The sequence below is a fragment of the Oncorhynchus tshawytscha genome, linkage group LG30 (genome assembly GCF_018296145.1).
Source record: "Oncorhynchus tshawytscha isolate Ot180627B linkage group LG30, Otsh_v2.0, whole genome shotgun sequence".
In the NCBI taxonomy this organism is placed as follows: Eukaryota; Metazoa; Chordata; class Actinopteri; order Salmoniformes; family Salmonidae; genus Oncorhynchus; species Oncorhynchus tshawytscha.
In genome coordinates this window covers 24504375-24519445 of record NC_056458.1, presented here as the reverse complement: position 1 = coordinate 24519445, position 15071 = coordinate 24504375, and the positions used below count along the sequence as shown (strand labels likewise).

At 43.0% G+C, this 15071-nt stretch overlaps 1 protein-coding gene across 2 annotated transcripts; it reads right to left on the bottom strand.

Annotated features, from left to right (window-relative positions):
* Positions 1-593: 593 nt before the first annotated feature.
* Positions 594-9239, bottom strand: LOC112228541 (zinc finger protein 346). Of its 2 annotated transcripts, none has more exons than XM_024393946.2 (7): positions 8934-9239; positions 7313-7416; positions 7111-7206; positions 6670-6817; positions 6213-6458; positions 1339-1438; positions 594-1127 (listed from the first exon to the last, which is right to left on the bottom strand). In XM_024393946.2, exons 1-7 carry the CDS (start codon positions 8989-8991, stop codon positions 977-979), a joined length of 903 nt encoding a protein of 300 aa, XP_024249714.1. In that variant the 5' UTR covers positions 8992-9239; the 3' UTR covers positions 594-976. The 2 variants fall into 2 exon arrangements, with proteins under 2 accessions (XP_024249714.1, XP_024249712.1); XM_024393944.2 differs by having other exon boundaries at positions 6213-6461; positions 8934-9237.
* Between the last annotated feature and the right edge of the window lie 5832 nt (positions 9240-15071).

Here is a 15071-nt window from a genome sequence, read left to right as displayed (position 1 = left end):
CAAATAAATGCTTCACAGAGTTCAAGTAACAGACACATCAACTGTACAGAGGAGAATGCGTGAAATCAGGCCTTCATGGTCAAATTGCTGCAAAGAAACCAGGACTAAAGGACACCAATAAGAAAAGACTTGCTTGGGCCAAGAAACACGAGCAACGGGCATTCGACCGGTAGAAATCTGTCCTTTGGTCTGGATTCCAAATTTTAGATTCCAACCGCAAAGACGCATTATGGCTGTGTAAGGGCTAAAGACGCATCTCCAGGCTGTGTAAGGGCTATTTGACCAAGAAGGAGAGTGATTGAGTGCTGCATCAGATGACCTGGCCTCCACAATCCCCCAACCTCAACCAAATTGAGATGGTTTGGGAAGAATAGTCAGACCACAGAGTGAAGGAAAAGCAGCCAACAAGTACTCAGCATGTGGGAACTCCTTCAAGACTGTTGTCAAAGCATTCCAGGTGAAGCTGGTTGATTGAATTCCAAGAGTGTGCAAAGCTGTCATCAAGGCAAAGGGTGGATATTTGAAGAATCTCAATAAAAAATATTGTTTGAATTTAACACTTTTTTGGTTACTACATGATTCCACATGTGTTATTTCATAGTTGATGTCTTCAGTATTATTCTACAATGTAGAAAGAGTAAAAATAAAGAAAATCCCTTGAATGAGTAGGTGTTCTAAAACTTTTGACCGGTATTGAACATGTACTGGGATTTAGACATGGAGTAGACAGAATGATAGAGCTGGAGTTGAGATTTATCCATGAGGCAGATACAACACCACAGAAAGAACACCACATATAGGCTGCCCTCTGTCCAGGGATTTTTCCTGACATGAACAGAAAAAAAGAAAGAAAAAAACTCTGGATCCTAGTTGTAACCTGTATTGTAACAAGGACCTAGAGCTTTTCCTGGTCAGGTGATCCTTCTGGCCCTAGCTGAGGGAACTGTGGTGTTGGTGGGGGGTACTGGGAGGCTCGTCACTCGTAATCTTGGCTGAAAGCACCCCAGTCCTCCTGTACTGGTTCGGCTTCAGGTGTATACTGGTACTCTGACTGCTGGTTTTCTGCTGTGTACTTGTTTTCCGATTGGCCGATGAACATCGGGCTGCTCACTTTCTTCCCTCTGACACTGAAAAAAAATATTGAAATTGATCAGAACAAAGCCACTAAAAATAGAAACAAAATCGTCAGTAACAGGTATTTTCTGCATATGTTAACTGCTGTTTGGAATCAAAACAAACTATCTTGGCAAATAGTGGGGTATACACTGGTGTGCGCATGCAGTGGTTGTTGTTTCTACTGGCTCACTGGAGATTGGAGAGAGAGAGAGGGATACATACTGGTTCTTATGTTTGGAGCCGCTGATGTGTGCCTGATACTGTTCCACAGAGTTCAGTTCGATGTTGCATACAGTACATGGGTAGCCCTTTACTGTGGAAGCTGGAGACACAGAAGGGACTAGTTGGCAAGGAACTCCATTTTAGACACATAAAACCTTCATGCAATGACCCAATACTGCATTGGCACACAATTGATTTTCCCGTACTGTCTGGCTCCTACTTTATATTACACTCCAGAGACACTTATTAGAAAGAATGGCCTCAACCATATGCAAAGTCCTAAACCATGGGCTTTTCCTTCCACAGGTTGGGTGTCCGTGGCTGTCTGGTCTTACATAAACATACGTTTCAGGCGTTTCTTTTATGCCTGCTAACATACTGGTCATATACACGGCATGGCCGATTAATTATGGCCGATTTCAAGTTTTCATAACAAATCGGTAATTGGCCTTTTTGGATGCTGATTATATTGCAGTCCACGGGGAAACTGTGTGGCAGGCTGACCACCTGTTATGTGAGTGCAGCGTCAAAAGGACCTTGTGGCTGCAAGGAGCAAAGATAAGTTTCTAGCTAGCATTAACTTATCTTATATAAAAAAAATTAAAAAAACATTCACATAATCACTAGTTAACTACACATAGTTGATGATATTACTAGGTTAAGTAGCTTGTCCTGCGTTGCATATAATCAATGCGGTGCCTGTTATTTTATCACCGAATCACAGCCTACTTCAACTTCGCCAAACGGGTGATGATTTAACAAAAGCTCATTCGTGAAAAAAAGCTATCGCTTCACAAATGTCCTTAACCATAAACATCAACGCCTTTCTTAAAATCAACACACAGAAGTATAGATTTTTAAACATGCATATTTAGTTAGAAGAAATGTATGTTAACAGACAATATAAAGTATGGAAATTGTGTCACTTCTCTTGCGTTCAGTGCAAACGGAGTCAGTGTATATGCAGCAGTTTGGGCCACCTGGCTCGTTGCGAACTGTGTGAAGATCATAATTAAATTTGCCAGAATTTTACATAGTTATGACATAACATTGAAGGTCGTGCAATGTAACAGTATTATTTATACTTTAGACTTAAGATTGCCACCCGTTCGATAAAATACGGAACAGTTGCGTATTTCCGTGAAAGAATAAACGTTTTGTTTTCAAAGTTATAGTTTCCGGATTTGACCATATTAATGACCGAAGGCTCGTATTTCTGTGTTTATTATAATTAAGTCTCTGATTTGATAGAGCTGTCTGACTGAGCCGTGGTAGGCAGCAGCAGGCTCATAAGCATTCATTCAAACAGCACTTTACTGAGTTTTGCCAGCAGCTCTTAGAAATGATTGAAGCGCAGCGCTGTTTATGACTTCAAGCCTATCAACTCGCCAGATTTGCCTGGCAATACTAAAGTGCCTATAAGAACATCCAATAGTCAAAAGGTATACAAATTATATTTATTTCACCAGGTAGGCTAGTTGAGAAGAAGTTCTCATTTGCAACTGCCACCTGGCCAAGATAAAGCAAAGCAGTTCGACACAGAGTTACACATGGAATAAACAAACATGCAATCAATAATACAGTAGAACAATCTATATACATACAGCATGTGCAAATGAGGTAGGATAAGAGAGGTAAGGCAATAAATAGGCCATGGTGGCGAAGTAATTACAATATAGCAATTAAACACTGGAATGGTAGGATGTGCAGAAGATGAATGTCCAAGTAGAGATACTGGGGTGCAAAGGAGCAAGATAAATAAATACAGTATGGGGATGAGGTAGATTGGATGGACTATTTACAGATGAGCTATGTACAGGTGCAGTGTTCTGTGAGCATAAATCTAGTGGTGGAGGTAAGAGTCTCCAGCTTCAGAGATTTTTGCAGGTCGTTCCAGTCATTGGCAGCAGAGAACTGGAAGGAGAGGCGGCCAAAGGAAGAATTGGTTTTGGGAGTGACCAGCGAGATATACCTGCTGGAGCACGTGCTATGGGTGGGTGCTGCTATGGTGACCAGTGAGCTGAGATAAGGCGGGGCTTTACCTAGAAGAGACTTGAAAATGACCTGGAGCCAGTGGGTTTGGCGACAAATATGAAGCAAGGGCCAGCCAACGAGATCATACAGGTTGCAGTGGTGGGTAGTATATGGGGCTTTGGTGACAAAATGGATGGCACTGATAGACTGCATACAATTTGTTGAGTAGTGTTGGAGGCTAATATGTAAATGACATCGCCGAAGTCAATGATCCGTAGAATGGTCAAATACAAAACGGTATAGAGAGAAATAGTCGACGGGTCATGATTCCTATAATAACTACAACCTAAAACTTCTTAACTGGGAATATTGAACCACCAGCTTTCATATGTTCTCATGTTCTGAGCAAGGAACTTAAAACGTTAGCTTTTTTTTTTTTTAACACGGCACATATTGCACTTTTCATTTCTTCTCCAACACTGTTTTTGCATTATTTAAACCAAATTTAACATGTTTCATTATTTGAGACTAAATAGATGTATATTAAGTTAAGTGTTCATTCAGTATTGCTGTAATTGCCATTATTACAAATATATATAAAAATTGGCTGATTAATCACTGTCAGCTATTTTTTGGTCCTCCAATATTCCGGTATCGGTGTTAAAAATCAGTCGGTCAACCTCTAATTAATATACACTGCTCAAAACATAAAGGGAACAATAAAAACACATCCTAGATCTGAATGAATAAAATATTCTTATTAAATACTTTTTCTTTACATAGTTGAATGTGCTGACAACAAAATCACAAAAATGATCAATGGAAATCAAATATCAACCCATGGAGGTCTGGATTTGGAGTCACACTCAAAATTAAAGTGGAAAACCACACTACAGGCTGATCCAACTTTGATGTAATGTCCTTAAAACAAGTCAAAATGAGGCTCAGTAGTGTGTGTGGCCTCCACGTGCCTGTATGACCTCCCTACAACGCCTGGGCATGCTCCTGATGAGGTGGCGGATGGTCACCTGAGGGATCTCCTCCCAGACCTGGACTAAAGCATCCGCCAACTCCTGGACAGTCTGTGGTGCAACGTGGCGTTGGTGGATGGAGCGAGACATGATGTCCCAGATGCGCTCAATTGGATTCAGGTCTGGGGAACGGGCGGGTCAGTCCATATCATCAATGCCTTCCTCTTGCAGGAACTGCTGACACACTCCAGCCACATGAGGTCTAGCATTGTCTTGCATTAGGAGGAACCCAGGGCCAACCGCACCAGCATATGGTCTCACAAGGAGTCTGAGGATCTCATCTCGGTACCTAATGGCAGTCAGGCTACCTCTGGTGAGCACATGGAGGGCTGTGCGGCCCCCCAAAGAAATGCCACCCCACACCATGACTGACCCACCGCCAAACCGGTCATGCTGGAGGATGTTGCAGGCAGCAGAACATTCTCCACGGCGTCTCCAGACTGTCACGTCTGTCACATGTGCTCAGTGTGAACCTGCTTCCATCGGTGAAGAGCACAGGGCGCCAGTGGCGAATTTGCCAATCTTGGTGTTCTCTGGCAAATGCCAAACGGCCTGCACAGTGTTGGGCTGTAAGCACAACCCCCACCTGTGGATGTCGGGCCCTCATACCACCCTCATGGAGTCTGCTCAAACGGTCAGAAACAGACACATGCACATTTGTGGCCTGCTGGAGGTCATTTTGCAGGGCTCTGGCAGTGCTCCTCCTTACACAAAGGCGGAGGTAGCGGTCCTGCTGCTGGGTTGTTGCCCTCCTACAGCCTCCTCCACGTCTCCTGATGTACTGACCTCTCCTGGTAGCGCCTCCATGCTCTGGACACTACGCTGACAGACACAGCAAACCACCTTGCCACAGCTCGCATTGATGTGCCATCCTGGATGAGCTGCACTACCTGAGCCACTTGTGTGGGTTGTAGACTCCGTCTCATGCTACCACTAGAGTGAAAGCACCGCCAGCATTCAAAAGTGACCAAAACATCAGCCAGGAAGCATAGGAACTGAGAAGTGGTCTGTGGTCACCACCTGCAGAACCACTCCTTTATTGGGGGTGTCTTGCTTATTGCCTATAATTTCCACCTGTTGTCTATTCCATTTGCACAACAGCATGTGAAATGTATTGTCAATCAGTGTTGCTTCCTAAGTGGACAGTTTATTTCACAGAAGTGTGATTGACTTGGAGTTACATTGTGTTATTTAAGTGTTCCCTTTATTTTTTTGAGCAGTGTATATTTTTGGCTCTTCAGAGAAATTGCTGACATATTTGTAACTATTGGCTATATTATTCCTGAGGAAGTGAGAACTCAAAACACTTAGCTAACTCTAAATATGATATTGTTGCTATATAAACCATGTAGGCTTATTGATTAATCATTAAATGTAGGCTAATATCCTACCAAAACTTTTCAGCGTTTGGACTAGGCCACTTGATGTAGTGCTAGTCACTGTAATTGGTGCGCTTTGCTCCACGAGCGGATCAAAACCATAATACAGCTTACTCCGGTTGTAAAGTGGTGCAATTAACTAAATATTAAGAGGTGAGAAATAAACTATAGTTGCTTTGAAAACGGTCGGTCCCGCAATTGCATTTTGAGCAATGTCAAATGCTTCTGCTTCTCATAACGCATCTCCCTCTCCTCCATGCACAGTGGGGAGAGAGAGTGGCTCGCTCACAGCAGCAGACAGCAAAACAGAGACCTGCAGATACATTCATAGCAGGAATCAACAATGCATAGGCTATTCCTCAACCCAAAATTAGAAAGGTGTTCCTAATGTTTGGTATATTCTGTATATAAATATTTTTATAGTCTTCCTAAGGAGAACTCCTCTAGGCTTACAAAAAGAGAAAAGCCTGGCCACACGAGGCTGTCCTACCTGGTGCAGTGGATGGCCCATAGGTCTCCATAAGCTTCTGCTGGGTCAGCTGTTTTTTATGCTTCTTGCCTTCGTAGTGCTGCTTGGCCATGAGGGGGTTGTTGAACGAGGCATGGCAGATGGAACAGAAGTTGCCTTGGTCGTCCTCGGCCGGGCCTGACGATGCCACGTTGCTAGCCTCCTCTGACTGAGCCTCCTTCTTCTTCTTCTTCTTTTTCACCACTGGGGCCACAGCCTGAGGTAGTGCTACTGGGGAGGTAGGAGGCAGGATATGAAACGTTCATCAGACAGGAAAGGGGGGGTTTAAGTTATATTTTTTTTTACACATTTGACAAATACAGGTATGCAACAGAGGAATAACACAGAATGAGGAGAAAAAGAAAATGAGTGCAGATGGGGTGGAAAATTTAAAACAGGCTTTTCTCAAATATGGCCATAAGTGGAGATGGCCCATTACCTGGGGTCTGGTTGCCAAAGGTCTTCAGTCTCAGGTTCTTGGTGTGCACCTTGCCCTGGTAGTGGGACTCAGCCACCACCGGAGAGGAGAAAGTCATGTTACATATATGACAGGCTTTGGAGCGGTCCGTCTCGCCATTACTGCTGGCCTGGAGATGGGTGGGATACAGCAAAGTACAACAACAGAGGACACAAAAAGGTTAAGGGTGCTCTATCCATGAACGCCGTCTATTTATACTGGGCAGGGCAGGGCTGGATAAAACCTTTTCTAGCTGGTCCCATCTGGCTCAGTTGGTAGAGCATGGCGCTTGCAACGCCAGGGATGTGGGTTTGATTCCCATGGGGAACCAGTAGGAAAATGAATGCTAGTCACTCTGGATAAGAGTGTCTGCTCAATTACAAAAAAAAATAATCTAAATGTCTAGCTGAGAAATAAACTTACACTGTCTCCCGAAGGCGACTTGAACCTTTTGATGGTGGGCTCCTCTTCTTTGTGGATGCTCATGTAGCGTCTCACTTTGTTGGCATGCTTTTTGCTCTGAAAAGAATGACCGAATGTAAGAATGAAAACATCAGATGCTGCTCTGTATAGTGGTCAAGAAGATGACCGTAAATAAATATCAAACTCAAGTGGGATCACCGACCTGATAATGTGCAAGTTTCTGGGAGTCAGAATTCAGGACAGCACTGCAGATTTTGCACAGGGCATCAGAAAACAGGTCACCATTCTCCTTTATCATTTTGTTTACTGAAAAATAATGTCAGCATTGCTTTAAAAAAAAGAAGACATCAAATATCTGTATATATCCATCCATCTGTGATCACTGATGCTCTTCAGCCTTTGATGAAGCACTCACACCTAAGTTAAAAGGCCCAGTGCAGTCAAAAAAGTGATTTCTCTGTTATATACATTTCACACAGAGGTTGGAATAATAACTGAAAATGATAATGCACTTTTAGTGAAAGAGCTGTTTGAAAAGACCACCTGACATTTCTGCCTGTTTGGTAGGAGGGAATTTTGGCCTTCCATGGTGACATCACCTGTGCCCAACCGGCCACGCGCCTATTGATTTTGTCCCCGCACACCAAATGCAATCACGACACGCAGGTTGAAATATCAAAACAAACTCAACCAATTATATTAATTTGGGGACAGGTCAAAAAGCATTAAACATTTATGGCAATTTAGCTAGATGGCTTCCAGTTGCTAGCTAATTTGTCCTATTTAGCTTGCTGTTGCTAGCTAATTTGTTCTGGGATATAAACATTGAGTTGTTATTTTACCCGAAATGTACAAGCTCCTCTACTCCTACAATTAAGCCACACATAAAACGGTCAACCTTATCGTTTCTAGTCAGCTATCCTTCATGCTTTTTCTTCTTCGGACTTTATAGGGCGATTGTCATTTAACTTTTATAATTACCACGATGACTGACCAAACTCAGTTAATCTTTCATTCACCCATGTAGGTATAACCAATGAGAAGATGGCATGTGGGTATCTGCTTCTATAAACAGTGAGGAGTGGGAGAGGCAGGACTTGCACCGTGTTAAGCGTCACAAATAGAACTGATTTCTATTTTAGCGCTTGGCAACGCAGACGCAAATTAATTGAATAACATTTGTTTGAATGTATTTTGCAACGCTCACGCACGCAAGCGGTGTGGTCAGCATGTAATAAGAAAGAGAAGTCCAAACCTCTGCCAATAGCATAGCCCCCCTCCGTTCTGCCTGACAAATTGCTCAGAAGCGGTTTCCTTTTAACCATTTTAATTGAAAGAATATCATAGTAAGGTATTAAGTTGTTACCCAGATTTTTTTTGTTGATAGAGGTAACAGCTGCAATGGACCTTTCAATTAGAGTACTGCTTTATGCGTGGTTGTTGTTAGAACGTTAACTAGCTTAGTGGTCCTAACGTTATCAGTAGCTAGTGCAGTTTGGCCAATTTACTTCAGACACAGAAATAAAGACTACAAGTATATACAAATCAATGCCGTCCTTCGTAAGGCCAAGGTGGATTTGAAAATAGCTAGCTGCTAGGTAACATTACTCCTTCACTAATGCATTGCATCGACCTTGGAACTTGCTGCTCAAATGGCTAATAGCTAGCTAGAATAGTGCAGATGTAGGTATTGCTAGCATGGATTGTTTATGCTCTGTTCACACGGGCTAAGGCGGTAGCCCTTGGTTTTGGCTATAATAAATAATGCATACTAGACCAAAGTGGATATCCATTATTTTGAGCGAAGGAAAACATCATCTTACCCTCCGCCACCCCTGAAGGTAAATATGGAAAATCTCCATTTGGTTCCTCGAGCGCCATGTTTTCTGTCGTGTCAGCAGCAGCGGGCACATGCGTAATCCTGACGACACCAAAGAGCTAGCTTTCAAGACAACTGGAAATCGGGGGGGAAAAAATAAAAAATAAAAATAAAAATGGAAATCGGGAAAAACGAGGTAAAATCATGACGTCTGTGATCTTCATGACGGAAAGTCTGAGCTGTAGGTTTAGAAAGAGGTTAGAGTTCCCCGATTTGGAATTCCGAGTTGGATGACGGTTCAAAACTACTTTTCCCAGTCGGAGCTCGTTTTTATCTCCGAGTTCCCAGTTGTCTTAAATGCACTGAGGTCGGAGATTGCCGAGTTCCCAGTTGCTTTGTATGAATAAAAATGCACAAATAAATAATTGCATTAATGAATGAATGCACACAAATGCATCAATACATAACTAAATTGATGAATCCACACATAGATAAATCATTAATTAAAAAATTAATCCCACTTTAATTTATTCATTTCTATTATTTTTTTAAATTTATTTATTTTGTATTTCTTCCTGCAATATGATGAGGGGTGTCAAGCAAATTTATGTGGGTGTTATCTAACACCATTGGTTGATCAATGCCACAGCGCTTTGAGTGATTGCATGATAACGAATAACATCAAGACGAAGCAGCTGCATTATCAGTGGATGCACTGTTGAGCGGCGTCCCATGAGAAAGCAAGAACAAGATGTGCAGTATTATCATAAGGAGACGTATACTTGGAATTCGGAGGAGGAATGGAGGGAAAAAGAGAAGCAGATGAGGTCTAAGAGAGAGAGGGAGGAAGATGGTGAGCTTAAGTCGGTTCAAAATGGCAGAAAAAAGGGAGATGGTTTGTTGAAGAAGAACGGTAGAAAGTGTAAACAGAGTGAGCTGAAGACAGGAGGAGAAATGGAAATGAATGAGGGCGAAGTATCAGACGTGGTAGGTGTGGTGAAGTTATTGGAGCCCGAGGCTTGCACTGAGGGGCAGGATAAAGATGAGTCTGTGACATTAGGAGTGAAGTTTTTGGGAAAATTGGACCCTTGCCTTTTGGCTGATCCATTTGTGGTTTTAGGGTGGGTGAAAACAGAGTTGGGTACTGTGGAATCCGTGAGGGTAACCAGAAGTGGTCTTGTGATAATTGTTTGTGTTTCTGCTGGTCAGAGGGAGAAGACGCTCGGCGTTAAACGAATGGGGGCAAGAAATGTGAATTGTTTCGCTCTCAAGAAAAGGATGCCATTGAAAGGAGTGATTACTGGGGTAGCAGTAAATGTAAAAGTTGACCAACTGATGGGGCAGATTCCTTGGACTTGTGATGCTCATTGTTTGGTGCGACGCAGACAGGGTAACAGAAGAGTCATTGTCTGTTCGTTTGAGTTTTGAAGTTGAGTCTTTGCCCGACAAAGTGATGTTTGGATATATACAAGTTATCCTGTACAAGCTTTTGTACCAAATACATTACGTTGTTACAGGTGTCAAGCTTATGGGCATATGGCAGCAGTGTGTAGGAGGGAGGTTCCTAGGTGTGAGAAGTGTGCAGAAGGGCATGAGACAAAGGAATGTGTAGCATTGGGGAAAGTAGTGGTATGTGTTGATTGTAGGGGTATGGGCTGGGGATCATGCAAGAGAGGCAGATTGAGATTTAGATCGCTTAACAAGAGCTCTGTCCGTGGTGCTGAATGCACTGTACTTTCCCCTCTGTGTTTAATAATGAAAATACCTACCAAAAGGAGAACATGGATGTGGTTTATTTCTGTGCATGTTAAAAAAGTAAAATAAGTAGCATATCTGGACATGATTTACAATAGATATATCTGTCAACATATTCATACACATGATGTATAATCCTGTAATATGATTCTGGCCCGGGATGGCAAAAATATATTCTGTGGCCCTCCATGGAAAATAATTGCCCAGGCCTGCTCTAGCTTAAAATGGGTATGCACAAAAACACAAGAAAGAGAGAGAGCTCAACATTACATTTAAACTACTCAATCAGTGTGAGGAGTGAAGTCTCTGATGGGCCTTGACTAGAGCAATGAAGTCAGGTATAGTTTCTGACATCGCTATGCGCAGGATTGCTGAGTGGTGAGTCAGTAAGAGATGATCTGTACCTTGACTTGTTATATTTCAACACTGAAAATGTCTTCACATACATAGGTTGACCCAAACAGTACAAACATCTTCTGAGCATGTCTCCTAATCTTTGGAAAGTTTTGTTCATCGAGAAATGCATAGAACCTTTTCAGTGACATTGTTTTGAATAGTTATCTAATCACTGCTTCTATCTGATGATAGATAAGCTCAAGTTGCAGGTCAGTGGGAGCATGATCCACATTGAAGGTGAAAGGAGAGGAAACCAACAGCATGTCATTTTCCAACACTTTGAACTCTTCAACGATGAGAACTCACCGTTTGAAGCACACAGCAGCGATGTATACTTCTCCTGCTGATCATCTGATAGGGAACAGACTAGTAGTGTTGGAAGGTGGGTGAGATTGTTGGCTTCTATTTGGTGGGTCAGAAGGAGTCATTTTCTCTATAAGGTTTGACAAGGCTGTACATCTGATATGCAAAAGGCCCTTCCCTTGTAGTTTGGAATTCAGTTAATTCATGAGGGCCATGATATCGATGGTGAAGGCAAAATCAGCCAACCATTCTTTATCTTGCAGTTGAGGAATATCCACATATTTTCCTTTCATTTGCAAAAACTCATCTATCTCCGACTTCAGGTCCCACACCCTTTTAAGCACTTTCCCCAAACTCAGCCATCTCATGTTTGTGTGGTAGGGGAGATCTGCATGACCCGACTCTCTCTTCCAACAGTGAGAAAAACTGCCTGTGGTTTAAAGATTTAGTGGCTGTATCCACAACATGGCTCATTTTCAGAACACATTCACAGAGCACCTCCTGATGAATAATGCAATGCAGGAAAATAATTTTCTGATCTGGGTTCAGCTCAGCTACTTGATCTTGTATCATTTTCAAAATTCCAACGCTTTTTCCTGTCAAGTTTGGGCACCCATCAGTGGTCACTAGATAATTTTTCATAACTCAGTCCCAGCTTTTCCACACACTTATTAACCTCCTCCAATAAAATCTTTCCCTGTGGTTGTGCTCTTCATTGACTGCACTGAAGCAAGCTCCACTGTAATTTCAAAGTCTGGGGTTATGCCTCGTAAGAATATCAACAACTGCACCGTGTCACGTGAATCACTGCTCTCATCCAGGGCCATGGGGAAATGGGTGAAATACTTTACCGTGTCTTTCAACTGTTGTTCCATATTGTCTGCGATGTCCTCAACACGGCGTGTCACTGTTCGTCTTGACAGGGAAACATTTTCAAACAGCTTTTTCTTGTCGGGGCAAAGTATTGCTTGCAGAGTCAATTAAACATTCTTTAATGAATTCGCCCTCAGTGAATAGATTGCTATGTTTAGCAATTTTGTGGACAGTACATAGCTATCTCTCGCAATTCTACTTTTGCAACTGAGAAAATAACTGTTTTGATGCACTTGCCCTCTGCTCAGACGACATATTCCTATATTTCTCTGCATGCTTCGGCAGGAAGTGTTGGGACAAGTTGTAGTCTTTCAAGACAGTGATGCTCTCTTTGCACACGAAGCACACAGCTTTCCCTGATACCTCAATAAAGAAATGTTTCGATGTCCACTCTTGCTGGAACATCCTACATTCATTGTCTACTTTCCTTTTCCTTAAACTCATTTTCTGCAAAAATCAAATGAAATGTTTTTTGTCACATACACATGGTTAGCAGGTGTTAATGCGAGTGTAGCGGAATGATTGTGCTTCTAGTTCCGAGAGTGCAGTAATATCTAACAAGTAATCAAACAATTTCCCAACAACTACCCAATACACACAAATCTAAAGGGGTGAATGAGAATACGTACATATAAATATATGGATGAGCGATGGCCGAGCGGCATAGGCAAGATGCAATAGAAGGTATAAAATACAGTATATACATATGATGAGTAATATAAGATATGTAAACATTATTAAAGTGGCATTGTTTAAAGTGACTGGTGATCCATTTATTAAAAAGTGTTCAGTGATTGGGTCTCAATGTAGGCAGCAGCCTCTCTGAGTTAGTGATTGCTATTTAGCAGTCTGATGGCCTTGAGATAGAAGCTGTTCTTCAGTCTCTCGGCCCCAGCTTTGATAAACCTGTACTGACCTTGCCTTCCTGATGGTAGCGGTGTGAGCAGGCAGTGGCTCGGGTGGTTGTTGTCCTTGATGATCTTTTTGGCCTTCCTATGACATCGGGTGCTGTATATGTCATGGAGGGCAGGTAGTTTGCCCCCAGTGATACGTTGTGCAGACCGCACCACCCTCTGGAGAGCCTTGCGGTTGAGGGCGGTGCAGTTGCCATACCAGGCTGGGATACAGCTCGACAGGATGATCTTGATTGTGCATCTGTAAAGGTTTGTCAGGGTTTTGGGTGACAAGCCAAATTTCTTCAGCCTCCTGAGGTTGAAGAGGCGCTGTTGCACCTTCTTCACCACACTGTCTGTGTGGGTGGAACATTTCAGTTTGTCTGTGATGTGTACGCCGAGGAACTTAACAGTTTCCACCTCCTCCACTACTGCCCCGTCGATGTGGATGGGGGGATGCTCCCTCTGCTGTTTCCTGAAGTTCACGATCGTCTCCTTTGTTTTGTTGAAGTTGAGTGAGAGGTTGTTTTCCTGACACCACAGTCTGAGTACCCTCACCTGGCTGTCTCGTTGTTGTTGGTAATCAAGCCCACTACTGTTGTGTCGTCTGCAAACTTGATGGTTAAGTTGGAGGCGTGCATGGCCACGCAGTCGTGGGTGAACAGGCAGCACAGGAGGGGGCTGAGCTCGCAACCCTTGTGGGGCCCCATTGTTGAGGGTCAATGAAGTGGAGATGTTGTTTCCTACTTTCAACACCTGGGGGCGGCCCGTCAAAGTCCAGGACCCAATTACACAGTGCGGGGTTGAGACCCAGTGCCTTCAGCTAGATGATGAGCTTGGAGAGAACTATGGTGTTGAATGCTGAGCTGTAGTCAATGAATTCTTACATAGGTATTCCTCTTGTCCAGATGGGATAGGGCAGTGTGAAGTGTGATGGCGATTGCATCGTCTGTGGACCTGTTGGGGGGGTATGCAAACTGAAGTGGGTCTAGTGTGGCCAGTAAGGTGGAGGTGATATGATCCTTGACTGGTCTCTCAAAGCACTTCATGACAGAAGTGAGTGCTATGGGGCGGTAGTAATTTAGTTCAGTTATCTTTGCCTTCTTGGGTACAGGAAAAATGTTGGCCATCTTGAAGCATATGGGGACAGCAGACTGGGATAGGGAGTGATTGAATATGTTCATAAACACACCAGCCAGCTGGTCTGCGCATGCTCTGAGGACGCGGCTAGGGATGCCGTCTAGGACAGCAGCCTTGCGAGGGTTAACACGTTTAAATGTTTTACTCTCGTCGGCCACGGAGAAGGGGGCGCAGTCCCTGTTAGCGGGCCGGCACTGTATTATCCTCAGTGGGCAAAGGTGTTTAGTTTGTCTGGAAGCGTGACATGACTGCTTTTCTTTTTGTAGTCCGTGATTTCCAATAGACCCTGCCACATACAGTTGAAGTCGAAAGTTTACATACACTTGGGTTGGAGTCATTAAAACTCGTTTTGCAACCACTCCACAAATTTCTTGTTAACAAACTATAGTTTTGGCAAGTTGGTTAGGACATCTACTTTGTGCATGACACGTAATTTTTCCAACAATTGTTTACAGACACATTATTTCACTTATGTATCACAATTCCAGTGGGTCAGAAGTTTACATACACTAAGTTGACTGTGCTTTTAATCAGCTTGGAAAATTTCAGAAAATGTCATGACTTTAGAAGCTTCTGATAAATGATGTCAATTAGCCTGAGTCAATTGGTGGTGTACCTGTGGACAAAAGTTTCTATATCCACAACCAAACGAGTCCTATATCGACATCACCTGAAAGGCCGCTCAGCAAGGAATAAGCCACTGCTCCAAAACCGCCATAAAAAAGCCAGACTACGGTTTGCAACTGCACATGGGGACAAAGATCGTACTTTTTGGAGAAATG

Excerpts from the sequence above, each read along its gene's own strand:
- LOC112228541 (XM_024393944.2), bottom strand. The coding sequence starts at position 8,991 with ATGGCGCTCGAGGAACCAAATGGAGATTTTCCATATTTACCTTCAGGG. Across the intron at positions 6,462-6,669 it reads CTTTGGCAACCAGACCCCAG|TAGCACTACCTCAGGCTGTG; the intron begins GTAATGGGCCAT and ends CTACCTCCCCAG. Across the intron at positions 1,128-1,338 it reads GGCTCCAAACATAAGAACCA|TGTCAGAGGGAAGAAAGTGA; the intron begins GTATGTATCCCT and ends ATTTTTTTTCAG.